Source organism: Stegostoma tigrinum, chromosome 1 (genome assembly GCF_030684315.1).
Source record: "Stegostoma tigrinum isolate sSteTig4 chromosome 1, sSteTig4.hap1, whole genome shotgun sequence".
NCBI lineage: Eukaryota > Metazoa > Chordata > Chondrichthyes > Orectolobiformes > Stegostomatidae > Stegostoma > Stegostoma tigrinum.
Window position 1 is genome coordinate 149,889,167 of NC_081354.1, and position 27,969 is coordinate 149,917,135.

The 27,969-nt window shown below is 41.7% G+C and overlaps 1 protein-coding gene across 1 annotated transcript in view; it reads left to right on the forward strand.

The window, feature by feature from the left end:
- adamts12 (ADAM metallopeptidase with thrombospondin type 1 motif, 12) overlaps nt 1-27,969 on the forward strand; it is a 532,086-nt gene that overhangs the window by 242,216 nt on the left and 261,901 nt on the right. Inside the window, exons 4-8 of the mRNA XM_059649383.1 lie at nt 304-500; nt 14,855-14,938; nt 24,192-24,316; nt 25,615-25,764; nt 27,405-27,548. Of these exons, the coding sequence (XP_059505366.1) occupies nt 304-500; nt 14,855-14,938; nt 24,192-24,316; nt 25,615-25,764; nt 27,405-27,548 (700 nt within the window). The remainder of the gene's footprint in view (nt 1-303; nt 501-14,854; nt 14,939-24,191; nt 24,317-25,614; nt 25,765-27,404; nt 27,549-27,969) is intronic.

Consider the following 27,969-nt stretch of genomic DNA (forward strand, 5'->3'; position numbering starts at 1 on the left):
GTGGAGTCCTCTGTGATATCGTTCCGCCTCTCTCGGGCAGGCAAAAAATAGAAGTACTTATTAAGTAGAATTTTCACAGAGGTAGCTAAAGTATTTTCCTTCTTTGCTTTCTGTTGACTGCTGGGTTCAATTAAGGAATTTATTTAGTATCAGAATCACTCTCTAACTGTCGCATAGTTCATTAGAGCCAATTTAACTTATTTGAAGTGTAGTCAAAGTTGTACATAATTTATACAAATGTGTCAAACAAGCAGAGGATTGCTTATGTGTGATTTTTTTTTGTGTGACTTTTTCCTTGTACAGATTCTGATGATAATATCCTGCAGCCAGAGCAACAAAGAGAGAAGTGGGAAGAGAGTCATAGAAAAGGACACAGAATCTCCCAGAGATCGATCAGCAAGGAGCGATGGGTTGAAACTTTAGTAGTTGCCGATACCAAAATGATAGAGTATCATGGCAGTGAAAATGTGCAGTCGTACATCTTTACCATTATAAATATGGTAAGAGGAATTAAATTTTATATCCTTTCCTGAAAAGAAAAAAAACAACTTGATGCACTGACCACACCAGAGGCACACTCCATTGAGCAGTAATTATTCAGGCCCATTATGACATTTACCTCAGTCATTGAACTTACTCTAATTGTCTATTATTTGAATATTTCTGATGGGTAACTATGTCTGAATAGAAATGCAATTTGATATTCCCGGCTTCTTGAGGATAAATTTACAAATTGTCCTCAAAACCTTTTAAATGTATATGTAATAGAAGTCAATTTTCATGGTGAAAACAAAAATTGCTGGAAATCAAAGCAGGCCAGATGGCATCCATGGAGAGAAAGCAAGCTAAGGTTTCAAGCCTAGTTGACTATTCATCAGAGGCAGCATCTCTGCACGAATGCTGCCTCACCTGCTGTGGCTTTCAATACAGATTCCAGCATCTACAGAGAATCCGTACAGCGTGGAAGCAGGCCATTTGGCCCATTGAGTCCGGCCAACCCTCAGAGCAGCCAACGTAGACCCATCCCTCTATAACCCACCCAATCTACACATCCCTGAACACACTGGGCAATATTGCATGGCCAGTCCACCTAGCCTGCACATCTTTGGAGTGTGGGAGGAAACCAGAGCACACAGAGGAAACCCATGCAGACACGGGTAGGATGTGCTTTGGTATAAGGAGCAATGCAAATGGGAAGTGGAAATATTAGTGTAATAATGGTAGGGAATAGTATAAATAGGGGCACAAATACTGTTCTGTGCAGCTGTGAATGGGAGTGCTGAAAGCGGTGATACCTGCCTAGTGCTAACGTGAAGGATATCTCCTCAGGAATATAGAAGAAAGAGAGGGGAGAAATCCATGTTGGTATTAATGAGTCACAAAGGAGGATCTGCTGAAAGATTTTGAACTGTTAGGAACTAAATTAAAAAGCTCCATGGTAATAATCTCTGGGTTACTACCTGAACCATAGACTCATTGGCACAGAGAAAATAAAGTCAAGGAGTTCAATGCATGGTTCAACAATTGATGTGGATAGCATGGGGCTCAGTTCATGGGGCATTGGCACCAGGACTGAGATAGAAAGGAGCTGTCTCGCAGTTGGACTTCCCTTGAACTGTTCTGAAGAAAAGTCTCTGGACCAGAAATGTTAACTCTTGATTTCTCTCCACAGATGGTGCCAGACCTGCTGAGCTTTTGTAAAAATTGCTATTTTTGTTTCTGATTTTCAACATCCACAGTTCTTTTCGGTTTTCACTTGAGCAGTGTCTGGGTAAATCAGATGAGTAGGGCTGGGAGAGGCATTCAAAGTAATGAGAGGGAAAATATAGGCTGACAAAGCAAGAGGAAGTGGCAGCATCACACAGCAGCTATTTGGATAATGATACCAAGAGTGAGACAAGAAGGGAAAGAGTGCACTAACACGAAAAAAAAAATGCCCTAAAAAGCATCAAAGGGAGAAAAATGATGAACAAGCAAAATTAATGGCTCTTTTATGAATGCACCTAATATTTAAACAAAATAGGTGAATTAATGGCACAAATGCAAGTAAACGTGTTTGATCTTATAGCCATCACAGATACATGATTACACGGAGATCAAAGCTGAGAGCTAAATGTTGAGGCACATGTGACTTTTTGAAAGGGCAGGGAGGAAGGAAAAGATGGCGGGTACCATTGTTAGTTTGGGATGGAATAAGTTTTATAGCAAGAAATGATTTTGATTTGATATCAATATGGGTGGAGGTAAGCAATAACAAGAGGAAGGAGATACCGATGGGCCTCCTAATAGTAGCTATAAATTACATCTGAGATTAAATCAGAAGATAATGGGGGCGTGTGAAGAAAGTGGTAAGTTAATAATGGGTGACTTTAATCTTCATGTAACCTGGAAAAGTCAAATTGGCATAGTTTGCCTTGAAGGTGAATTCATAGTGTGTGTATGGGACAGTTTCCAAGAACAATGTAGTATGGATTCAACCAAGGACCAGGCTATTTTGGATCTGTTAATATATAATGAGGCAGTTATGATCAATTATGACAAAATAATAAAAGTAATCCCCTCGGATACAATAGCCAGGACATGGTAGAATTTAGCATTCAGTTTAGGACGGAGGGACTTAGGTTGGAAGCAAATGTGTAACGTTGAAAGAAAGGTAATTATAGTGAAATGAGGGCAGAGTTATTTCAAGTGGACTGGGAAAGTGGAGTGGCAGCAGAGATGGTTAAGTAAAAATGGCAGACTTGTAAAAATATAGCTCATTGCTTATAGCAAAGATTCTTTCTAGTGGGAAAGAAATATTCTAGGAAAGGAATAAGCCAGCTGTGGTTAACCAGGATATTGAAAGACAATTGAAAGAAAAACATACTATGTTGCAACTATTAGTGATAAGTCATATGATTGGGTGAATTTTAGCAACCAATAGAAGACACTAAAGAAAAATATAAAGAGGAAGAAGATAAACTTTGAGGGCAAATTGCATATAGTATGGAGACTGAGGGGAAGACCTTTAAATATATAAATAGGAAGAGAGTGATCAATGTTAACATTGGTCCTTTAGAAAGTAAGACTGGAGAAACAATAATGGGGAATAGGAAATGGTAGAGAAATTAAGTAAATATTTCACCGTAGAGGACACTAATATCATTCCAAAATTTCTATATGATTGAGAGACAAAGGGATGAGATGAAATAAATACAATAACTAGAGGAAAGATGCTAGGGAAATTAATGGTACTAAAGACTGATACATCCTCCAGATGGACGGGATCGATCAAAGAATATTGAAGGAAGTATTGAATGCACCGACAGTAATCTTACACAAATCCTTAGATTATGGAAAAGTCCTAAAGTTTCAGAAAACCTGTCAGTGTAGAGGGATGAAACACACACATAAAAAGGTACCTCTAGGCCAATGAGCTAATCATCTATTATTAGGAAAATGTTAGAGTCTATTATAAAAGATGTGATAGTAGAAATCTAGAAATACATAATATGATCAACCCGAGTCGGCGTGGTTTCAATAAAATAATCATGCTGGAAAAATTTATTAGAGTTTTTGAGAAAGTAACAAACAGGACAGATAAAGGGGAAGCAGTGGATGAAATATATTTGGATTTTCAGAAGTCATCTGATAAGATATCACACTGTAGGCTATTTATTTAGGTTAAGTCCATGGTGTTATGGGTGGTATATTAACATGTTTAGAGGAGTGGCTAAAAAATAGAAGACAGAAAGTTAAGAGAAGGGGGGCCTTTTTCTGGATAGCATCTGGTAATTAGTGAAGTGCCACAGGACTCAATGCTGGGACCACAATTATTTACAAAATGTATCAATAATTTTGGTGAGGAAAGTGAATGTACGATAGCTAACTTTGTGGATGGCACAAAAATAGGTGGGAAGGCGAGTCTTGAGGATTACTGTGGAGTATAATGTGGGAAATTATGAGGTTATGCACTTTGGCAGGACAAATAGAGGAACTGGATATTATTTACTTGGTGAACTACTGCAGAAAACTACAGCCACGAGGGATTTGGGAGTCCTTGTGCCTAAATCTCAAAAAACAAGGATACGTATTCAACAGATAATAGGGAAGCTAGATCGAACATTGGCCTATGTTTCAAAGGAAATATCTATGTTATAAGGAACTCTTCCTAGAACTACACATGGGACCAGTCAGATTAGAGCTACATATAGTGAATCATTTGGGCCCCTTATCAAAGGAAAGATACTTCATGGAAAGCAGTCCAGCGAAGGTCAGGAAGAGGGGTGGTTAACTAGGTTGGGCCAGTGCAAATTGGAGTTTGGAAGAATGAAAAGCGACCCTGTCAAGCCCCTTAAGAACATTGTATGTTTCAGTACGAGACTTGACATGATAGCAAAGGTTATTTTCCCCTATGGGAGAGTCCAGGACTAGGGGACATCATCTCAGAGTAAGAACTTGCCCTTTTAAGACAGAGATAAGGTGGAATTTCTCCTCTCAGCAGGCAGTGAATTTGTGGAATTCTTTACTACAGCGGGCTGCTGAACTTGTGCCTTTAAGTATATTCAAGGCTGACATGGACAAAATTTTAATCAGTGTGGGAATAAAGGGTTATAAGGAAAATGGGGTTGAGGATTATCAGATTTGTCATGGTCTCAGTGGATGATAAAGCAGACTCAATGGACTGCGTGGTCTTACCTCTGGTCTTACCTCTTCGGCTGACATATGAGTCTTTCAATGGGATAGAATGCACTTCTGCCCACCACAGTGCCGAGTGGGAAATCTCTGCCTATTCTGGACCAGTTTTTGGAGTTGGGGGTAATGGGAACTGCAGATGCTGGAGATTCCAAGATAATAAAATGTGAGGCTGGATGAACACAGCAGGCCAAGCAGCATCTCAGGAGCACAAAAGCTGACGTTTCGGGCCTAGACCCTTCATCAGAGAGGGGGATGGGGGGAGGGAACTGGAATAAATAGGGAGAGGGGGAGGCGGACCGAAGATGGAGAGTAAAGAAGATAGGTGGAGAAGGTGTGGGTGGGGAGGTAGGGAGGGGATAGGTCAGTCCAGGGAAGACGGACAGGTCAAGGAGGTGGGATGAGGTTAGTAGGTAGCTGGGGGTGCGGCTTGGGGTGGGAGGAAGGGATGGGTGAGAGGAAGAACCGGTTAGGGAGGCAGAGACAGGTTGGACTGGTTTTGGGATGCAGTGGGTGGGGGGGAAGAGCTGGGCTGGTTGTGTGGTGCAGTGGGGGGAGGGGATGAACTGGGCTGGTTTAGGGATGCAGTGGGGGAAGGGGAGATTTTGAAACTGGTGAAGTCCACATTGATACCATATGGCTGCAGGGTTCCCAGGCGGAATATGAGTTGCTGTTCCTGCAACCTTCGGGTGGCATCATTGTGGCAGTGCAGGAGGCCCATGATGGACATGTCATCAAGAGAATGGGAGGGGGAGTGGAAATGGTTTGCGACTGGGAGGTGCAGTTGTTTGTTGCGAACTGAGCGGAGGTGTTCTGCAAAGCGGTCCCCAAGCCTCCGCTTGGTTTCCCCAATGTAGAGAAAGCCGCACCGGGTACAGTGGATGCAGTATACCACATTGGCAGATGTGCAGGTGAACCTCTGCTTAATGTGGAATGTCATCTTGGGGCCTGGGATGGGGGTGAGGGAGGAGGTGTGAGGACAAGTGTAGCATTTCCTGCGGTTGCAGGGGAAGGTGCCGGGTGTGGTGGGGTTGGAGGGCAGTGTGGAGCGAACAAGGGAGTCACGGAGAGAGTGGTCTCTCCGGAAAGCAGACAGGGGTGGGGATGGAAAAATGTCTTGGGTGGTGGGGTCGGATTGTAAATGGCGGAAGTGTCGGAGGATAATGCGTTGTATCCGGAGGTTGGTAGGGTGGTGTGTGAGAACGAGGGGGATCCTCTTGGGGCGGTTGTGGCGGGGGCGGGGTGTGAGGGATGTGTCGCGGGAAATGCGGGAGACGCGGTCAAGGGCGTTCTCAATCACCGTGGGGGGGAAGTTGCGGTCCTTAAAGAACTTGGACATCTAGGATGTGCGGGAGTGGAATGTCTTATCGTGGGAGCAGATGCGGCGGAGGCGGAGGAATTGGGAATAGGGGATGGAATTTTTGCAGGAGGGTGGGTGGGAGGAGGTGTATTCTAGGTAGCTGTGGGAGTCGGTGGGCTTGAAATGGACATCAGTTGCAAGCTGGTTGCCTGAGATGGAGACTGAGAGGTCCAGGAAGGTGAGGGATGTGCTGGAGATGGCCCAGGTGAACTGAAGGTTGGGGTGGAAGGTGTTGGTGAAGTGGATGAACTGTTCGAGCTCCTCTGGGGAGCAAGAGGCGGCGCCGATACAGTCATCAATGTACCGGAGGAAGAGGTGGGGTTTGGGGCCTGTGTAGGTGCGGAAGATGGACTGTTCCACGTAACCTACAAAGAGGCAGGCATAGCTGGGGCCCATGCGGGTGCCCATGGCCACCCCCTTAGTCTGTAGGAAGTGGGAGGAGTCAAAAGAGAAGTTGTTGAGTGTGAGGACGAGTTCCGCTAGGCGGATGAGAGTGTCGGTGGAGGGGGCCTGGTCGGGCCTGCGGGACAGGAAGAAGCGGAGGGCCTTGAGGCCATCTCCATGCGGAATCCAGGTGTACAGGGACTGGACGTCCATGGTGAATATGAGGTGTTGGGGGCCAGGGAATTGGAAGTCCTGGAGGAGGTGGAGGGCGTGGGTGGTGTCACGGACATAGGTGGGGAGTTCCTGGACCAAAGGGGAGAAAATGGAGTTCAGATAGGTGGAGATGAGTTCGGTGGGGCAGGAGCAGGCTGAGACGATGGGTCGACCAGGGCAGGCAGGTTTGTGGATTTTGGGAAGGAGATAGAAACGGGCCGTGCGGGGTTGGGGAACAATGAGGTTGGAGGCTGTGGGTGGGAGGTCCCCTGAGGTGATGAGGTCGTGAATGGTGTTGGAGATGATGGTTTGGTGCTCGGGTGTGGGGTCATGATCGAGGAGGCGGTAGGAGGTGGTGTCGGAGAGTTGGCGTCTGGCCTCGGCGATGTAGAGGTCAGTACGCCATACTAGTTTTTGGAGTTGATCAGCTTTACCTTTTCGGCATTTTGTTTTGGTTGCATCATGTTTGTACTGCCCTGTTTCATTTTTAATGTCCTCAACTAATGCTGACATTGGCATTCTATCCTATTGTATTGAGTGTGAATCCGCAGATGCTTCCCAATCCATTTCTGCCTGCTTCACCACTCCATTCTTTCTTGACAATGTCATCAATACATCTACCAGCCAAAGCACTCTAATGCTGATGATTCAATCCTATTTCATCTATTGATATTTATTTACTCTTACTATCCGCTTTGAACAGAACTGAAATTGCAGCATCTTCCCCCATTTTGAAATCTGCCTCACAAACAAATATGAAAGACCTACAGCCTGTTTGAGCCAAATATTCTATCTACTCGTACTCAATGGCAATTTCTTTTTGAAAAAAAAGATCCTCTGAAGATCTTGCTACTTCTGCTGTCCAAGTTTACACTTATTGTCCATTTCTAGCTGGCTTGTGTACACGATAGTGTGCCATATCATTCAAATACCGCAGCCTTCATAAAGTTGCTCCCACAATTGTATTATGTCAAGATTGCTGAAAATATTGAAAATTGAAGTATTTGCGAGTGAGGTGGATGGGTAACACCACCCATATCATATGAACACATTTTTAAAAAGCCATAAAAAATGGGGAGAACTTTTAGCTCAAAAGGCTAAAAGGTTTCCCATTAAACGAGAAAGGGAACAGGAGTGAGAGCAAAGATGTGCTGATTGTCTTCATTGAGACAGAATGTGAATGTAGGAGTTCATGAATAGATGTTACTTCTGGAAAGAACTGTTTAAATGAAGATTTAGGGACTGATTGTTGGATGTATGTTATTAGAATTTAGGTGAACTATGGCCTGGTGCTGTATTACATTTTCATAGTGTATCAGATACCAATCTGATATATTTTTCATTCTTTAAACTAATAAAGTAATAGTGTCTGCACATGAATAGCCTGATGGAGTCAGAAATTGGTTTGGCTGAATTGATAACCCACCTACTTGGATTTGGGTAGTTGAAGTGGGTGGCCAAAAACAGGTGGATGAAGGATAATGTGAGTAAATATGATGTTGTCTACTTTTACAGGAAAAAAATTACAAAGCAGGATAATATTTAAATAGAGAAAGATTGCACACTTCTGCAGTGCAGAATAGCTGGGTTCCTGGTATATACATCAGAAAATGTTAGTTTGTAGGTACAGCAAGTGCTTAAGGCATGCAGTATTCAAGTCGGTCAACCCAGACCTATACAGAAAATCCAGATATGACCTTTACAAAGCCATCAGAGATACCAATGGGCAATACCACACCAGGTTAGAGGTCCAAACCGACCTTATGGAATCCTGCCACCTGTGGCAAGGCATAAACAACATAATGGGATACAAAATGAAGCAGAGCAACATAGCAGACAGAGACACATCTCTCCCTGATAGGCTCAGTGCCTTCTATATTCGGTTCAAGAAGAATGCCAAAGGTGTTGTGTCACCTGCCCCGACAGCCCTGAACATACCTGTTCTCTCCAACACTGCTGCAGATGTTTGATCAGTCTCCCTGAGAGTTAACCCAAAGAAAGCAGTGGGCTAAGATGGTGTCCCTGGTCATGCACTCGGATCCTGTGCAGACCAGCTGGCGGAGGTATTCACTGACACCTTCAACCTCTCCCTCCTACAAGCCGAAGTCCCCGCCTGCTTCAAGAAGACCACCATCATCCCAGTACCTAAGAAAGCATGTGCAATGTGCTGTAATGACTACCACCCAGTGGCTCTGACCTCCATAATCATGAAGTATTTTGAGAGGCTGCTCATGGCCCACATCAACTCCAGTCTCCAGCCTGCCTCGGTCCCCTACAATTTGCCCACTGATGTAACACGTCCACAGTGGATGCCAGTTTCCTAGCCCTGCACTCATATCTGCAGCATCTGGACAACAAGGACGCCTACATCAGATTCCTGCATTTCGATTGCAGCTCTACCGTCAACATCGCCATCCCCTCCAGACTGATTTCAAACCTCCACCCTCTGCAACTGGAGCCTCAACTTTCTGACCCACAGGCTGCAATAAGAGAAGATAGACAACTGCACCTCCTCGATGATAACACTCAACACTGGAGCACTCCTAAAGGTGCGTTCTCAGTCCCCTACTGTACTCACTGTATACCCACGACTATGTAGCCAAATTCCAAACAAACATCATCCACAAATTTTCTGACGACACCACCATGATAGGATGGATATCTAACAATGACGAAACAGAATACAGAAACGAGATTGAGGGCTTGGTGACATGGTGCAATGAAAACAATCTCTCTCACAATGTCAGCAAAACTAAAGAACTGAGCATTGACTTTAGAAAGAAAGGAGGAGAACACGTCCCCATGGACAATAATGGAGCAGGGGTTGAAAGCATCAGGTTCCAGGGAGTGACAATAACTGACAACTTGTCCTGGATTTCCCATCTAGGTGCAACTGTCAAGAAGGCACAACAATGCCACTTCTTGCTCAGGAAATTTGGCACAGGCAAATTCATAGAGACAGTCACCAACTTTTACAGATGCACCATAGAAAGCATACTGTCCGATTGCGTAGTAGCCTGGTACAGCAACTTTCAGGACCATATGAAATTACAGAAAGTGGTGTGCATAGCGCGGACCATCGTGGAAACCAACCTTCCATCTATGGAGAGAGATAATGGAAACTGCAGATGCTGAAGAATCCAAGATAACAAAGTGTGAGGCTGGATGAACACAGCAGGCCAAGCAGCATCTTAGGAGCACAAAAGCTGACATTTCAGGCCTAGACAAAGGTCTAAGTCCTAAACGTCAGCTTTTGTGCTCCTATGATACTGCTTGGCCTGCTGTGTTCATCCAGCTCCACACTTTGTCATCTCTCTTCTGTCTATGGAGTAGATTTACACAGCTCACTGCTGCAGAAAGGCGGCCAACATCATCAAAGACCCATCACACCCTGGTAATGCTCTCCTACAACCTCTTCCACCAGGCAGAGGATATAGAAGCTCAAACATGCACACAAGCAGGCTCATGAACAGCTTCTTCCCTACTGTTATTAGACTGATGAATGGACTCTTTAACTTCAAATAATGTTGATTTTGCCTCACACACGTCCACTATGGTGTAACCTGTGTGCCTCACTCTGTCCAAGACTTTTTCATCCAATGCTCTGTATGTCCTTGTTTACTGTGAGCTGCCTATATGGAGGACAAACAAAAGCATCTCACTGTACTTAGGTATACGCGACAATAAATCAAATCCAATCTAATCTAAAAAGAAGACAAATGGAATGTCGGAGTTTATTGTAACGGTAATGAAATGCACAAGTAGGGAAGGTTCACTGCAGTTGCACAGATTGAAATTTGGCTCGACAGCTTGTATTAATTTTTCTTTTTTACATGGTGTTCTTTCACTGAAACATAAGTGCAGAGTGCTGTAGATTTCGTTTTAAGAACAGAACTTAATTTTCTAAAAGCAAAGAATTAAAGAGTCCCAGGGATCAAGCTATTTTGGATTTTGTAATGTGAAGTGAGGCAGGTTTAATAAAGTAAAAGTACAAAATAAAAGATCTCTTTGGGAACGGTGACCGTAACATCATATGATTTAGCACTTGGTTTTAGAGAGAAATTTGAGTCAGAAATAAATGTGTTACACTTAAATTAAAATTGCATTAAAGTTATCTCAACCTCATCCTTTTTGAGAGGCCTTATGTATTAGAAGATGGATTGGGACCCTATGATGTAGAAGCACAAGCAGACCATTCAGCCCATCACATCTGCTCTGCTATTCAGTGATACTATGGGTACTCTGTTAATCCTCAACTCTATTTTCTTGCCCTTTCTCTATAGCCCTTTATTCCCTTATTGATTAAAAATCTATCATCTCAGCTTTGAATTTATGAACGACGCAGCCTTAATAGCCCGCTGTGATAAAGAATTCTACAGGTTCATTTCTAATGTTTGGGAACATTAAATGCTCAATAATCTATTTCAAGAAACATTTCACTGATGCGTTTACCCCATATGTATTTAATTCCTATTGTCAACAAACATGACTGAGAAATCTATCAACCTAATTCTTCTGCCTTCTCCCAGTGAGCATTGATCCCCTTGCTAATCTATCTCTGTCTTAAGTGCACTCAATTCTTTTGCCTCCACAGCTGCTGTTGTAATGTATTTGTCAGATTCACTACCTTCTGGCCGCAGAAATCGCTCTTCATCACAGTTTTAAAGGGTTGTCCCTTCACTCTGATGTTATGCCCTCGGGTCCTAGGGTCTCCTACTGGTGGAAACATCTTCACCCCATCCACTCTATCCAGGCCTCTCAGAACTCTGTAAGATCCCCAATATTCTTCTGAGCTCTTTTGTGTACAGACTTAGAGACTGCAACTGGTTCTCATATGATAAGCCCTTCATCCCTGGGATAATTTTTCTCAATCTTCTATGGACCCTCTCCTTCACCAACTCATCCTTCGTTCGATACAGGGCCTGATATTGCTCACAATATTCCAAATGCAGTCTGACTTGAATGTTATACAGCCTCAGAAGTATATCTCTGTTCTTGAATCCTAGACCTCTTGAAACGAATGCCAACATTGCATTTGGCTTCTGAACCTGCAAGTTAACCTTAAGAGAGTCTGAACTAGGACTCCCAAGTCCATTTGTGTTTAAATTTCTGAAGTCTTTCCCCATTTTAAAAAACAGTCTATCTACATCTGTATTCTTCCTCTCAGTTCCTCACATTGTAGTCCATCTGCCACTGCTTTGCCTACTCTCATAGCTTAACCAAGCCCTTCTGTCGCCTCCTCATTTCCTCAACACTCCCTGTCACTGCACCTATCTTTGTGTCATTTTCAAACCAGCAACAATGCCCTCAGTCTCTTTTTCCAGATCGTTAACATATAACATGAATAGTTGTGGTCCCAACTCTGATCCCTATAGAATTCCACTAGCGACTGGCTGCCATCCAGAAAAAGACCCCATTATCCCCAGCTCTCTGCCTTCTGCCAGTCAGCCAGTCCTGTGTGCATACCAGTACCTTGCCCTTAACACCATGGCTGTAATCTCATTTAGCAGCTTCCTGTGCAGCACCTTGTCAAAAGCCTTCTGGAAACCCAAATAGATCATGTCCACTGTCTCTCCTTTGTCAAACTTGTTCATTACTTCTTCAAAGAATTCTATCTCGTCAAATTCTTCCCCTTGATGAATCCTTGCTGACTCAGCCCTAATTTCCTTTCCACTTCCAATTACTCCACAATCTCACCCTTAATAATGGATTCTAAAATCTTATCAACAACTGAGTTCAGGCTAACTGGCCTATACTTTCCTGTCTTCCGCATTACCACGCCACCACCCACCCCGTCACCCCTTTAGATGGGGATATTAAATTAGCCATTTTCCAGTCTTCTGACAACCTTCTTCACTGCAGTGATTCATAAAAGTTCTCCACTAATGCCTCTAGAATCTCCTCAGCTATCTTCTTCAAAACTCTGGGTGTAGTCCATCTAGTCTGGGTGATGTATCTACCTTCAGAACTTTCAGCTTTCTTACTACCTTATCCTTAATGATGGCCACTATACTGACCTGTATCCTCTGACTGTCTTGAAGTTCTGGTGTGCTGCTGGTATCTTACATTGTGAAGACTGACGCAAAGTACCTATTCAGTTCCTTCGCCATTTCTTTGTTCCCTAATACTACTTCTTCAGCCTTATTTTCAAGCAGTCTAATGCTTACTGTTGCCTGTCTCTTACTTTTCATATATCTAAAAAAATCTTGCAAAATGATTCTATATTCCGAGTCATCTTACCCTCAGATTCCATTTTCTTCACCACCCCCCTCCCCCACTTATTGCTTTTATCGTTATCCTCCACTTGTTTGTAAAGGTTCCCCAACCCTCTGGCTTCCCATTAATATTCAACACATTATAAGCTTTTTCTTTTGCTTTTATGCAGTCCCTGACTTCCTATGTCAGTCATCATCTCCTTTGTATATTTTTCTTCCTTGGAATATATGTGCCTCCTGAATTTTCCCTAGAAACTGCTGCCTTTGCTACTATACCATTCAATCTTCTTCCTCTTAAACTGCCTGATTAATTCTATCATATTACAGTCATTGTCCCCTAGAGGTTGCTTCACCTTAAGCTTCTTAATCAGTTATGCCTCATTACACAGCACTAAACCCTGAACTGCCTATTTCAAAGTGGGCCCCTATCACAAGCTGTCCCAAAGCACACTCTCATGGACATTCCACAAATTCCTTTTCTTGAAATCTGCTGCCAACCTGATTTTCACAGTCCACCTGCATATTGAAGTCCCCCATGATTATATCATCTGACAAACTATCTTTTAGAACTCAGGCTTAATAAAAGCCAATAACATCAATGACAATGACTAATTTAATACTGCGACTTATGTGTCAATGTAAGTGACATTTGTGAAATGAAATTGGAAATGTTTGATATGTGAACTATTTTTTTCTGGCATTATATTTTGCATATGAGTGAAGTGCTTTGCACATATGTCTGATGGCTGTCTGAGGCTAAAGCAAGGTCACAGCAAATATTGAAGCTATTTGCAAAAAACAACAAAGGACTGTGGATGATGGAAATCATAAACAAAAGCAGAAATTGATGCAAAACTCAGCAGGTCTGGCAGGATCTGTGGAGAGAAAGCAAAATTAATTTTTCAGGTTCAGTGACCCTCTGTCAGAGCAAAGTTTTTCTTTTCCTTTATTTGTTCACAAGATGAGGACGTCACTGGCTACACAGCATTTTTTGCCCATCCCTAGTTACCCACAGGGCAGTTAAGAGTCAACCACATTGCTGTGGGTCTGGGGTCACATGTAGGCCAGACCAGGTAAGGATGGCAGTTTCCTTCCCTAAAGGATATAAGTGAACTAGATGGGTTTTCCCCCAACAATGGATTCACATTCATCATTGGATTCTTAATTCCAGACATTCATAGAATTCAAATTTCACCCTCTGCTATGGCAGGATTTGAACCTGGGTCACAGGATTAACAGTCCAACAATAATACCACTCGGCCATCACCTCTCCTTCTATGCAAGTACCTCACATTGAAGTGTTTGATCCTGAGGTGAGTTTCCGCCGACATAATGATAACATCACTAAGACTACACATTTTCATCTGTAGCATTCCCTGCGATAGCTCACCTGCTGGCAGAAATGCTATCCATATCCTTGTTATCTCAAGATTTGACCATTCCAATGCATTCTCTCCCTCTTTTACTCTCCGTAAACTTGACATGATCCAAAAATCTGCTGCCATAATCTAAAACACACCAAGATCTGTTCACTAATTACCTTAGGACTTGTCAACCAAATTATTGGATCCCATTTAAGCAATGCCTCAATTTTAAAATACCTCCTGAAAACTCGTTGCCTTTTATTATTCTCCCTCCTTTCAGACCCTTTTAAAAACCTTTTTTATGAAATCTTTTAATCTTCAGCCCTTGTACTGCCTTATGTGGTTTGGTAACAATATTTATTAATAATAGTCATGTGAAGTACTTTGGGATGTTTGATGATGTTAGAAGTGCTATATAAAGCAGGTTTTTTGTTCTAATATACTGAATCTTGCATAGCATTTTACAGATCTTGTAATAAATGACATCTGTAACCAGAAGATATATCAAGTCATTTATTTGTAAGCATAATGTGAGGATACAGTGTTCAAATAACAATACTTTAATAAGAAATTTGTTTTGGCATGTGTTCGATGTTTTCTGGCTTGAAGGATCAATTACTTTCCGTCTTCTGATGTTGGCATAGGTTGCGAGCTTGTTCCATGATCCAAGTATTGGCAATGCTATCCACATCGTTTTGGTTCGGCTCATTTTACTGGAGGAAGAAGAGGTATTATTCAAACAGTTTATTAAAATAGAAGCACAAGATTTATGAATACAAGTTTGAATTTCACTGCACTGCATGTGCAATGTATTTTTTATCAATGTTACTAAATCGCTGAATAAAGTTTTTATATAGGTGTAAGCAGATATCTATTCTACTCCAAAATTTGGACACTAATTAAACTTCTTTCATTTTAAATATTCGTTGCTGCTTTGTTTGATTCAGTGATATTATTGTTTTATTGATGACTGTTTTCTCAACCAATATCATGCTGAGGTGCTACTGTCGGTAATGTTGCAGCTTGATAGACCACAGAAATTTAAAGGCTCAGATATTCTGCTCAGAGTTTGAAATTTTGATCCAATTAAAAGTATCCCAATAACAGATGTCATCTGTGCTGGAATGTCCAGGATAGAGGAGATGGCCTAGTGGTGTTATTGCTGGACTGGTCATCTAGGTACTCAGCTAGTGTTCTAGAGATCTGGGTTCAAATCCCACCACAGCAGATGGTGGAATTTGAATTCACCAAAAATATTCTGGGATTAAGCATCGACTGATGAGAATGAAAGCATTTTTGATTGTTGAAAGAAACTCATCTGGCTTAGTAATGCTCTTCAGGGAAGGAAGTCTGCCATGTTCACTTGGCCTACATGTGACTCCTGGCCCACAGTAGTATGGTTGATTCTCAATTGCTCTCTGAAATTGCTCTGACAAGACACTCAGTCCCAAGAGTTGTGAGAGATGGGCAATAAATGCTGACCAGCCAGTGATGCCCAGGTCTCTCAAGTGAATACAAACAAACCTGGCCGGGAAATCCACAAATCCAGCTATGCAGAAAATACAATCCATTATGCGGCAGTGTGCCATGTTATAGGATTTAAAAGATAAGAAGCAGAGCAGCCACTTGTGGCTGTGAAAGGGTAAGCGTACGTAAAAGAATTCCTATGTTGTGGAAACAGGCCATTTGGCCTATCGAGTCCATACCGCTCCTCTGAAGAATGCCCCACTCTCCTTACCCTATCCATGTAACCCTGCGTTTCCCATAGCTAATCCACTTAACCTGCACGTTCTGAGATACTCTGGGACAATTTAGCATGGCCAATCCACCTAACCTGCATATCTTTGGATTGTGGGAGGAAATCAGAGCACCCGGTGGAAACCCAGGCAGACGCGGGAAACTCCATACAGACAGTCGCTCATGGGAGGAATCAAACCCGGGTCCTCACGCTGTGAGCCGTATGTGTTAGAGAACTTAGAGTAGTAATTGGTTGAAGGGATCAGTGCCAACTGGTGGATGAGGTTGGTATGATGCCAGGTGGGTAGCTTCCCATATGGATGAAATCAAGATGTGAAGGTGGATCAGATGCCAAGATGCCCAGTAGATGAATGAGTGGTTAGGATGGGTTAGAGATAATGGGGATACCCTTGTGTGGGTGTTGTTCAGGTGTGGGATGTCTGTATGGACAGGTGGGCAAAAGCATACCATGTTGAACTGTGTCATGGGGTGGGGTTGTAGAAGGATCTTGAGTTTGCTTGAGCTGTGGTCTGGTGAGGTAGTTTGACATTTTGTTAGAGGTGTCAAGCCACTGGGCTGGATGTATTGTGGGTAAGATGTGCTGAGCCTGAGAGGGAGGAGGTCGATGTCAGATCCTTGGTGGAGTTTGGGGTTTTCTGAATGAATGTTGGTTTTGGGGGAGTGCCAGCAGAAGGAGGGGGCTTAACATTGAAGATAGGTTTCAGCTACAAACGGTTGGGATTGTGTGGTGAGGGGTAAGGGTAAAACAGGTGGGATTTGGGGGCTTAGGGGTACAGACTTGGGGGGTGGGGGTTTGGTTGTCAGAGATCTGTGGTGTAAGGGGTCAGGGGAGGTTTAGTTGGAGTGGAGAGTTGTAGTTTCAGTTTAATAGGTACCCAGGAATAGGTTTTTAATTTTAGAAATTTTACATTTTCTAGCTAATGATTAAGATAAGTCAATTGGAAGCCTCTCGAGCCTCCACCTTTAAGGTGCTTTTTCACAGAACCCCAGATACATAGGAATTGCCCATCTGAAGCATCAACTTCCTGAACAATTTCCTGGGATTTGCTACATCAGGGCCTCTGTACAGTACTGACGTGCTACTGAGCAGTGATGGAGGGAATGAATGTTGGTAGAAGTGGTCTACTTTTCTGCACTTTTAGTGGTAGATGAAAAGGGGAAACAAACTGTTTTAGAAAGCATGGCTTGCTTAAGGATTATTTGTGTTTTTTAGAAGCAAGTAACCTGACAGACATTGTAAGCACCATTTACATGATTGCTGGTTTGAGCTGTAGTTGAAGTGTAGTTTGCAGATGAACTGGAGCCAAAAGAAGGTATACACAAGTAGAGATTCAGCTTTGAAACATTGCTGATTGGTTTGTGGATGAGTGCCAGTTAATGATGAAAAAGGCCTTTTGCCTGCCAACAACTGAGTGATTGGTTAAAATTCTTGAGGCTGTGAAGAAGTTAGGGAAATGCCACCCAATATCCACCAGCTCAGAAACACATTCTGTTCTGCGCAGTAAAGCCTACTTCAAACCTGAAGAGAATTATCCCTACAAGATCCTCAGTTGTTTTGCACCCAACTGCTTATGACTTCATCAGATTGGGAAGAGTTCAATGCAGTAGTTTCCACCATTAAATGTTTCAGCACCGTTACCTTATGCAATAAAACCTAACTGAAGCAATATGACCTGGGTTGGCAGAACTGGGGCGGCACGGTGGCTCAGTGGTTAGCACTGCAGCCTCACAGCGCCAGGGACCCGGGTTCGATTCCAGCGTCGGGCGACTGTCTGTGTGGAGTTTGCACATTCTCCCCGTGCCTGCGTGGGTTTCCTCCGGGTGCTCCGGTTTCCTCCCACAGTCCAAAGATGTGCAGGCTAGGTGGATTGGTCATGCTAAAATTGCCCGTAGTGTTCAGGGGTGTGTGGGTTATAGGGGGAATGGGTCTGGGTGGGATGCTCCAAAGGGCGGTGTGGACTTGTTGGGCCGAAGGGCTTGTTTCCACACTGTAGGGAATCTAATCTAATCTAATCTAACTTCAATAGCACTCCAGGATTACGTGAATGAGAAAGGCAACCAAGGTACATATTCAAAGAAATGGCCTTACACTAAATTATGATGAATTCGTAGTTGATATTATTGTTTATTATTCACAGGAATACTGATCAGAAAATTGTAGTCAACAAAAATATCAATAAAGTTTAAATGTCCATGCACAGTGCTGATCTAGCTCAGTGTCATAATAACTGTTTACTGTGATTGGAGAATGATTAGCTTGTAAAAAGCTTCTAATTAATTAAGTTCTACAATATCTAAATGCCAAAGGAATGAAGTTAACCCAAATGTATTCCTACTCTTCAGTGATTAATTGTAAGCGACAACTATCAAGCTAGATAAAGGTTTCTCTGCTGGAAATGTGTCAGACTTTAGGGAATTTAAATACTCCTGCGTTGAAGCAAAATATTATACCATGGGATCCTTTGAAGCCCAAACACACAGTCTATGGGGATCAGTGCTGAAACTATAACTGTGTACAATATATATTAATGACTAAGAGGAAGGAAGCAAATATGCTGTAGTCAGATTTGCAATTGGCATAAAAATAGATGGAAATGCAAGTTGCGAGAGAGCAACAAACATTTTATCATAGAATGACACAATTCCTTTAGTGCGGAAGCAGGCGATTTAGCCCATTAAAGCCACACCTACCCTCCAAAGAGTGTCCCACCCAGATCCGCCCCCTGTCCTATCCCTGTCACCCAGCATTTCCAATGGCTAGTACAGAATGGAGAAATATTAATTGATTGAGTAAGTGAGCAAAAAGTTGGCAAATGGAGTATAATGTGGGAAAATGTGAAGTTATTCATTTTGAAAACAACTAGGTATTATTTAAATGGAGAGAAAAAAAGAAGCTGCGGAAAGCTGCAACACAAAAGCGACCTGGGGCACTTTTACATGAAACACAGAAAGCAAGCACACAGGTGCAGCAGGTAATCAGGAAGACTAATGGAAGGTTGGCCTTTATTTCAAATGGTTTGGAATATAAGATGAGGGAAATCTTACTACAACTGTACAAGGTGCTGGTGAGACTACATCTAGAGTACTATGAGCAGCTTCGGTCCACTTATTTAAGGAAAGATATCATTTCGTTAGAATCAGTTCTGTGAAGGTCCATTAGATTGATCCCCAGTATGGAGGGATTGTCTACTCACTGGAGCTTAGAGGAATGAGAAATGATCTCATTGAAACATAAAAGATTCTTAATGAGTTTGACAGAAAAAGTGCTGAGAGAATGTTTCCCCTTATGAGAGAGTTTAGGACCAGAGGGCATAGTGTCAGAATGAAAGGACACCAATGTAAAACTGAGATAAAGGATAATTTCTTCTCTCACATGGTTGTAAGTCCTTGGAACTCCTTGCTAAAGAAAGCTGTAAGGGCAGAGTCTTTGTGTATATTTAAGCTGAGATAGATTCTTGAACGGCATCTGTGTCTGGGGTTAGTGGGAAAGGGTACAATAGTGGATAAGAGGAGTGCGGATCAACCATGGTCCTGTTGAGTAGCAGAACAGGCTCAAGGGGCTGAATGGCCTACTGCTGTGCCTCTATTTCTTATGCCCTGATCTCCCTTATCCTCCACTGTTGTTGTAGACAGGGATTTGGGATTTCCTGTGGTCCCATTGCTGCGAGTAGCTTTCTGATACCTCACCCAGTAGTCAGATAAATAATTTTGAAACGTAATTACCTATTCAATCCGAAATGAAACAGAAAATATATTAGATTTAAAGAAACAAAAGGTAAGCCTTTTTTTTGGTTAGAAGACTTCTGTTAGAATTCTGTTGGCCTCTTGTCAAATCTAGTAATGCCACAGAACTTTTCTCTGAATTAGTCACTAAAGGCCTGAAGTTTCATAAAGGCGGAGAGAGAGGGTCTCTGGCTTAGCGAAAGTGATGCTGGAGACCGATTCCAGAAATCCTGTCCTCAAATACTGCAGCCATCATTCTTGATGAAGGTTTGATGGGGAATAGAGGCAGGTAGTAGTTTGAATGACCTTGGTGTAGGAAGGCAGCTGCATATGCTAAAATGTAGCTTCTGTCAAACAGATCAAATTTTTGTAAGTAGAATAACAAAAATGTGGTTGTGGGCCTTAGAGCTCTAAGGATAAACTCTCAGGTGGTTCTTTGGAAATGTAGGAGACCCTTTCTGAAGGTGCAAGGTGCCCCACTGGTTAGGTTCAAGGTCATCTTGGAAGAGATCAAGTTCCTTTAAGTTTTTAAAGCTGGACGTGACTGTATGTTAAAACGTGAATGAACGTATTGGAACTGCCAAACAATTTGGAGCTTTCAAGCTGCCAAGAGATTTAAACGCCCTGGCCTGAAAGTATTGAAAAAAGAATTGCTTACAGTATAAAATAAAATCAGTGTAAGCTATTTCACTCTATGTTTTGAAAAAGCCTGGAAGCTGACTTCATAGGATTTATGCTACATGACAAATTTCAAAATTTTCTAATATCTCACTTGGGTGTCTGTTAATTTACAGTTTGATTGACACCCCCAATTCTTTAAAAAAACTTTGAATTAGGGTTATAAATAAAATTTCTAAAATGTAGCAATTTTTAAAATCAACAAAGAAGCCTTTCTTTAATAAAATAGCAAATTTATTAACATACGTTTAAAAACATGGTTTTATTTCATCACAGCAAGGAAACTGAGGTCTTCCCTTGGGTGATTTGCTTTTTAAGAGTGGAAGGGCAAAGAGTGATAGGTGGTGCCATGTATTGGATTGAGTTGACAGAGAGACAAGATTTATGGGGAGGATCAAGGGGTGTAGGATGGCATGGAGGATATGGGGAATGGTGAAGAGTGGGTAGATTTACATAGACTGGCATGGAGTTTATGGTGGGTCATGGGATATGGGTAGGGGCATCAAATGACTAAGGACTAGCAATGGATAGGGTTGGAAGTATCTTTGTGTGGATGTATAAGGGGTGGGGGCTAGATTATTGTTTTGTTTTGTTTTTTATTTGACTGCTGAGAGGAATTGTTGAATCACCAAGGCAGACCCACCCCTCAGTCTGGAAACTTCCGCGGCTGTTATGAATTCTTTACAACTAACTCCAGTTGCTAACCTGCATAGCCTGCTCAAATGAAGATCATACTGCTTGGAGGTCTTTCTTCCTCATTGTGCTAAAAAAGTTAGGCAATTCCTAATTATGCATCCTTGAATGGGAACACAAAATCAGGCCCACATTTTTTCTTCCTTTTGGAAACGCCTTCTGTTTCTCTGGAATTGTCTGGGATTTTCCAGATTACTATCATTTGTAGACTATTCTTTTCATCCCTATATATAAAGAATGTTTACATCCCAATCTGTATTTTGAAGGAAAGCCCTCACCTCAGTTCTCATAAAGTTCTTGTTCCTGCGTATCTGCACATGTATTATCCATCTATTGGCTACTTAGAATAAAAGCTTGATTATCTGAAATCCGAAATTGATCTCGATTGTTCACGAAGCATTGGCCCTCACTTTTAAACTCTCAGTGTATTGAGCAGAATGATCGCAACAACTGCCCAATGCTGTAGTTGGATGAAATAACTTTATTGGCTGCCCTCATTTAAATTCAGTTGATGAGCTGCTTGTGTGTGTTGAGTGCCATCAACACAGTCACTATTTAGACTGGGTGGGAAATCTGTCAGACCAGCCATAAAGCATGTTGCAGCAGTACAGAGCAAAAGGGACAGCAGGATTCATCAGGGATTGGATGTTGACCATTAACAAATGGCCACAAGATTATGAACTTAAAGCAGGAAAAATGCAGAAGGTAGTCCTAAAGCTGCTGAGTAAATTAAGTTTTGTTCCTGTTGGATCTGCTTCCAGTTTCCAGTTGCCTTGAAGCGACAACAAAGTGTGGAGCTGGCTGAACACCGCAGGCCAAGCATCTCCTTTGTGCTCCTAAGATGCTGCTTGGCCTGCTGTGTTCACCCAGCTCCACAATTTATTATCTCGGATTCTCCAGCATCTGCAGTTCCCATTATTCTTTGAAGTGATACTTGTTTTGTTGCTTATGTACTGATTTACACCATGTAAAGCCCAGAAAACAGGCCTGGAAATGCAAAATCGATCACACCAGCATATTGATATAGCTTAGTGAGATTTCCGGATGTTTCTTCTGGTATGTCCTGTCACCTCATTAGAGAGCAACTCAAAAATTTGCAGTGAGCTAGTCTTGAACAGAAGACGGTTGGAAACCTCCTTTTAGCAGTTCTTGTGTTAGTGCCACTGTCTTTGCACTCAGGCTATGCTATAACCAAAATAAAGTTTCAGCACCAAACTTAGATTTCATACAAAGCAGCAGCCCCAGTTGACGGAAAATTTATTTAACTTTAAGTATTTATATATAGTATAAAGAAGTTTTTTTTTCCCTTTGGATGTTCCCTTTTAGTTTTTGTATGAGTACTGTAAGCTAGAATACAAATAACCTTCAGAAAATACTAAGGGACAGAGGGAAAGGGGCAAAGGAGAAACTGAAGGAAATCCTTACTGGTCAGGAAATGTTACTGGGGAAATTGATGGGATTAAAACCCAACAAGTCGCCAGGGCCTCTTGCTCTGCATGGCAAATTATTGAAGGACATGGCCCTAAATAGAGCAGACATATTGGTGTTCATTTTCCAGCCTTCTGTAGACTCTGGAAGAGTTCCAATGGACCGGAGGGTAGCTATTGTAACCCCTTTCTTTAAAAAAGGAGGGAGAAAGAAAATGGGGAATTATAGACTGGTTAGCCTGACAAAAGTAGTGGGGAAAATGTTAGAGTCAAATTATTGAGGATGTAATAAATGAGCATTTGAATTACATATAGGCAGCATGCATTCACTAAAGCGTCATCAGGCTTTATAGATCTTCTGGCATTTCTTGAGGATGCGACCGGTGGAGTGGAAAAGGTTGAATCAGTATGTGTTGTATATCTGGACTTTCAGAAGGCTTTTGACGAGGTTCCAGACAAGAGATTAGTACGGAAAATTAAAGCTCATGGTATTGGAGGTCATGTATCAGCATAAATAGAGAACTTATTGGCAGACAAGAAGCAAAGAGTTGAAATAAATGGGTCCTTTTCGGAGTGGCATGCAGTGACAAGTTGGGTACCACAAGGTTCTGTGCTGGGACCCCAGCTGTTCACAACATAAATTAACAAAGGAATAGAATCTCCAAATATGCAGATGACACGAAGGTGGGTGGCAGTGTGTGTTGTCAGGAGGATGCTAAGAGGGCTCCAGGGTAACTTGAATCATCTGGCTGAGTGGGCAAATACTTGGCAAATGCAACATAGTGCGGACAAATTTGGGGTTATTCACTTTGGTGGAAAAAACACAAAGGCAGCATATTATCTGAATGGTGGCAGTGGCAGTTTAGGAAAAGATGAGGTGCAGTGAGAGCAGTCACTGAAGGTTGGTATGCAGGCGCAGCAGAGGTTAGGGAAAGCTAATGGTATGCTAGCCTTCATAGCTAAAGGATTTGATTATTGGAGTAAGGATGTCTTGTTGCAGTTATGCAGGGCCTTGGTGAGGCCACACCTGGGTACCGAATTCAGTTTTGATCTCCTAGTCTGAGTAAGGGCCTTCTTGCTATTGAGGGAGTCCAGGGACGGTTCACCAGACTGATTTCTGGGATGGTAAGACTGACATATGAGGAAAGATTGGATCAACTGGGCTTATTCTCACTGGAATTTAGAAGAATGAGGGTGGATCTCATAGAGACATATAAGATCCTGATTGGACCAGACAGGCTAGATGCAGGAAGAATGTTCCTGATGTTTGGTAAGTCCACAATTAGGGGATACAGTTGAAGAATAAAGGGTAAACAATTCGAGACTAAGATGAGGAAAAATTTCATCACTCACAAGGTTGTGAGCCTTTGGAATTCTCTCCCACAGGAAGTTGTTGGGGTCACTTCATTAGCAGTATTCAAGAGGGAACTGAACATGGCCTTTGTGGCTCAAAGGATCAAGAAGTATGGGGAGAAAGTGGAATGGGATACTGAGATTGCATGATCAGCCATGATCATATTGAATGGTGGTGCAGACTTGAAGGGCTGAATGGCCAACTGCTGCACCTGTTTTCTATGTTTCAATGTTTCAATGGGCATAGTCCGTTCTGTGGAGCTCACTTAAACATATTGTGAAATACAGCAAATTAATGTCATGTCTAATAGTTTGTCTTCTGATATAATGTCATTCAAACCTTTTACAGAAAGAATTAAAAATCATTCATCACGCTGACCATACTCTTTCCAGTTTTTGCAAGTGGCAAAGAAATGTGAACCCTAAAAGCGACTCCACTCCACATCACCATGACATCGCCATATTGTTGACTAGGTCAGTTTGATCTTAAAAATGAGAATGAAAAGCAATTGGATCTGTTATTATAAAATACGAAGTAGCATACCAGACTGATGTTTAAAAGATAAATAGCATTTTTTTGATGGCCTCAGAGTTGGCATGATCGAACATGGATACAGATAATAGAACTTTCTTTCCAATGTAAACTTGCTTGTTGAAGATTGTCTTGGTAGATGCAAAGTCTTGGAAATTGTTTCTATTTTCTGAACTACCCTCAGACTGAGATAGTTAATAGTCTTAAATATGAGCTGCGCATCAAATATGTATCCAGAAGGCAGGCTAGCATTTTGAATAAGTTAATCAGGCTGCAATCATTGGTTTTTACCTGTTCTGTATGCTGAGCAACGTCTCGACAGGATTTCCAGACTACAGGAAACCTGAGAAGCCTATAGGGTTGAGGTCAGCCTTGGGACAAGGCAAGCGGTAGCAAATTTAAAATAGACGTGAGGAGGAATTACTTCTGTTAAAGGGTCTCTATCCCAGAGTGTGATGGATACTAGGCTACTCAATTTATTTTAGGAGATGGACCAGTGTTTAATTATCAATAGACTAAAAGGTTATAGTGCTTAGGCAGGAAATTGGAGATGAGCTGGTGTGAGATTAACTGTAATCATATTAAATAGCGGAACAGGTTAGCTAGGGCTCCCTGATTGGACCTGATTTACAGCCCCAATCAGGGAACTCATATGTTATGAGGTCTACCTGGCTAGCCTTGTTTCCATCATTACACCCAGTGTGTCTGAATGTTTATAAGCAAAACCCCCCATCTCATAGTTTACTTAAGTAAAAGTAATTACTTTGGAGAAAAATGTTCCTATTGATGGGCAGTGGCAACCCAAAGCCAGTTGTTCTGGAGCTTTATAGTAGTGTCTCTTTGGCATATGTGCCTTTTGCTTACTGAGATCCGCATTCTTTGATATTTTTAATAAAACACAGAAAGTGTACCTTTAAGACTGAAAGGCTTTTGCAATTTTTTGAACATGGTGCTACTAAAAAAAACTCAGAGGGCTTCAAACTTTAATTTTCATTGCAAAAGATAGATTTAAAAAGAGAATATGTTCCACACATTTCAATCAATCCTTATTTAAGAAAGTTTCTTTTAGTGTACATTTTAAAAATGTTTTTGTTAGTTACTAATGAAATTAGCAAGATATTGTTGTGTAATATTGGTGTGGAAATTGGCATTAATAGCAGCGTGTCTCTTAATCTCTGTCAATCCGGCAATTTCAGGGCCCTTTGTGTTATAAATTAATTTAAACACTGTTCAATTGCAGGATGGATCTCTGCGCTGGAATGAATCGCCCCTGTGAGACATTAGGTCTGTCACATGTGTCAGGAATGTGTCAACCACTTCGAAGTTGCAACATTAATGAAGATTCTGGCTTGCCAGTAGCATTTACCATCGCACATGAGATTGGTCACAGGTATCTCAGTCTTTCTCGGCAGAGAGAATAGTTCAATTCAAATGCACAGATCAAATTCCACAAGGTAGGGAACCGTGCCTTCAATTAACTGATCTCCATTGCAGCAGTGATTGAGATGCTACACTTGTCCTCTGTGATCATAGCCCAGAAGGATTAAAAGTAAGGATTTTCACATCGTTCATAAGCCAGTAATTTGCAGTTGGATAACAGTGACAGAAACACACTTGACTGAAACAATTTTGATACATAAATAATTTTCCAACAATCACACATGAATGAGACTTGGAAATCAATCTCTACAAATGAAACTGTGCTCCAGTCAGAGAGCACATAAAGGAGAGAAAAGCATGTGAAATATACTAAAGCCAAACTAATTAACTTCAGTGGTTGTGGGCTCATATTATTTAGATTGTTGTTTGAGCTATATAGGATGACACAGATAACTGATAGACCAAGTAAACTTGAGACCAAGATAAAATAAAAATTCATGAAATCAGGTGTTCTCTCTGACAGAATGCAGTGTATCAGAGGGCACTAGGTTGTACTTTCAAAAGTTCTGTGTTTGAATCCTTTACACGACATTGCCTACACGTATTTTCCTGTGTGAATGTTACATTGTATGATCCTTTCAACAGTACCTAATTGTGAAATAGTTCCAATGATTCCATTGGAATTGGCAGTTTTATGAAGGGTAAATTGTGTTTGACTAATTTGCTAGAGTTCTTTAAAGATGTAACAAGCAAAGTGGATAACGGAGTGCCTGTAGATGTAGTATATCTGGACTCCCAGAAGGCATTTGATAAAGCACTGCACTAAAGATTAAAAGACAAGGTAAGATCACATGAAGTTAGGGGTAACAAATTAGCTTGGATGGAAGATTGGCTAACCAACAGAAAGCAGAGAATTGAGATAAATGGATCTTTATTGAGTTGGGTTCAGTCCTCAGGCTCCAACTATGAGCAATCTGCGTTAATAACTTGACTGAGTGATAGAATGTATTATAGCCAAATTTTCAGATGAGACTAAAATAGTTGGCCAAGTAAGCAGTTGTAAAGTGCATATTTCCCTATGTGGGGCAACCTAGAACAGGAGATCTTATTTTACTAAGAGGTGGCAGATTTAAAACAGAGAAGCAGAGGAATTACTTCTCAAACGGTCATGACACTGTGGAATTCACTATCCAGAGTGCAGTAGATGCTTGGACATGGTGTAAAATTAAGGAGCAGGTAGATTTATAATTAGTAATGTGTTAAAGAACAGAGTTGAGGCTGAGATGAGATCTGACATGATTATATTAAATGGTGAAGTGGGTTCAAGGGGCAGAATCACCTACTCGTGCTCCTACAGGCAAAAAATTCACCGTGGTATGGTGGGTCATAAATCCACTCTGTACACACAGTGTTTACAATGATATTTCTATTGTGATTTTTTAAATGAAATTCTGCCGCTGGTCGAGAGATTACAATTTTGATAACACTGTTATTTGCCTTTGGATATGCTCCCCTTAGACTACTCATAGGAATTGAAATGTGTATCATTTACTTAAAAAGTTATGCATCAAGTGTGAAATATAATAGAATGGAAATGCACTGCTTACTAGTGACGTGGCTGATGAAGTACTATTATTATTGTTATTACAGTTTTGGCATCCAGCATGATGGACAGGGTAATGACTGTGAACCCATTGAGAAGCATCACTTTATCATGTCTCGGCAATTACAGTATGATCAGTCTCCTCTCATATGGTCTCACTGCAGCAAAGATTACATCACACGTTTTCTGGAGTGAGTCATTTATTTAACCTATGCCATTGTGTAGTTGACTTGAATAAAGTTCATTTTCAGTTTGCTTTGCAATTGGTCTCATTTGAAAATTGTTCTGTGATGTGGCATGACATTGGATGGTTGTACAGACCAAAAACAAGGAGGATGAAGTAATAAAGCATTGCAAAGCCAGAGTTTCTTAGAATTGTATTACTGAATCAGATGGTTTGTAAGTGGTAGGACCAGGACATGTTGTTGCCGACTCCTCAGGGTAGTGCCAGTTGGGCTTATTAAACAGTTCATAATGATTCTTGTTCCATTTAGATTGTAGCTTAAGAAAGTCATCAATGGGGATGTTGGGAATAGCGAATGTTTACAGAATTCTGTTTTGAAAAACAAGTGATTGTCTATTGCGGGGGGATGAAATTTGATGCAGCCCTCA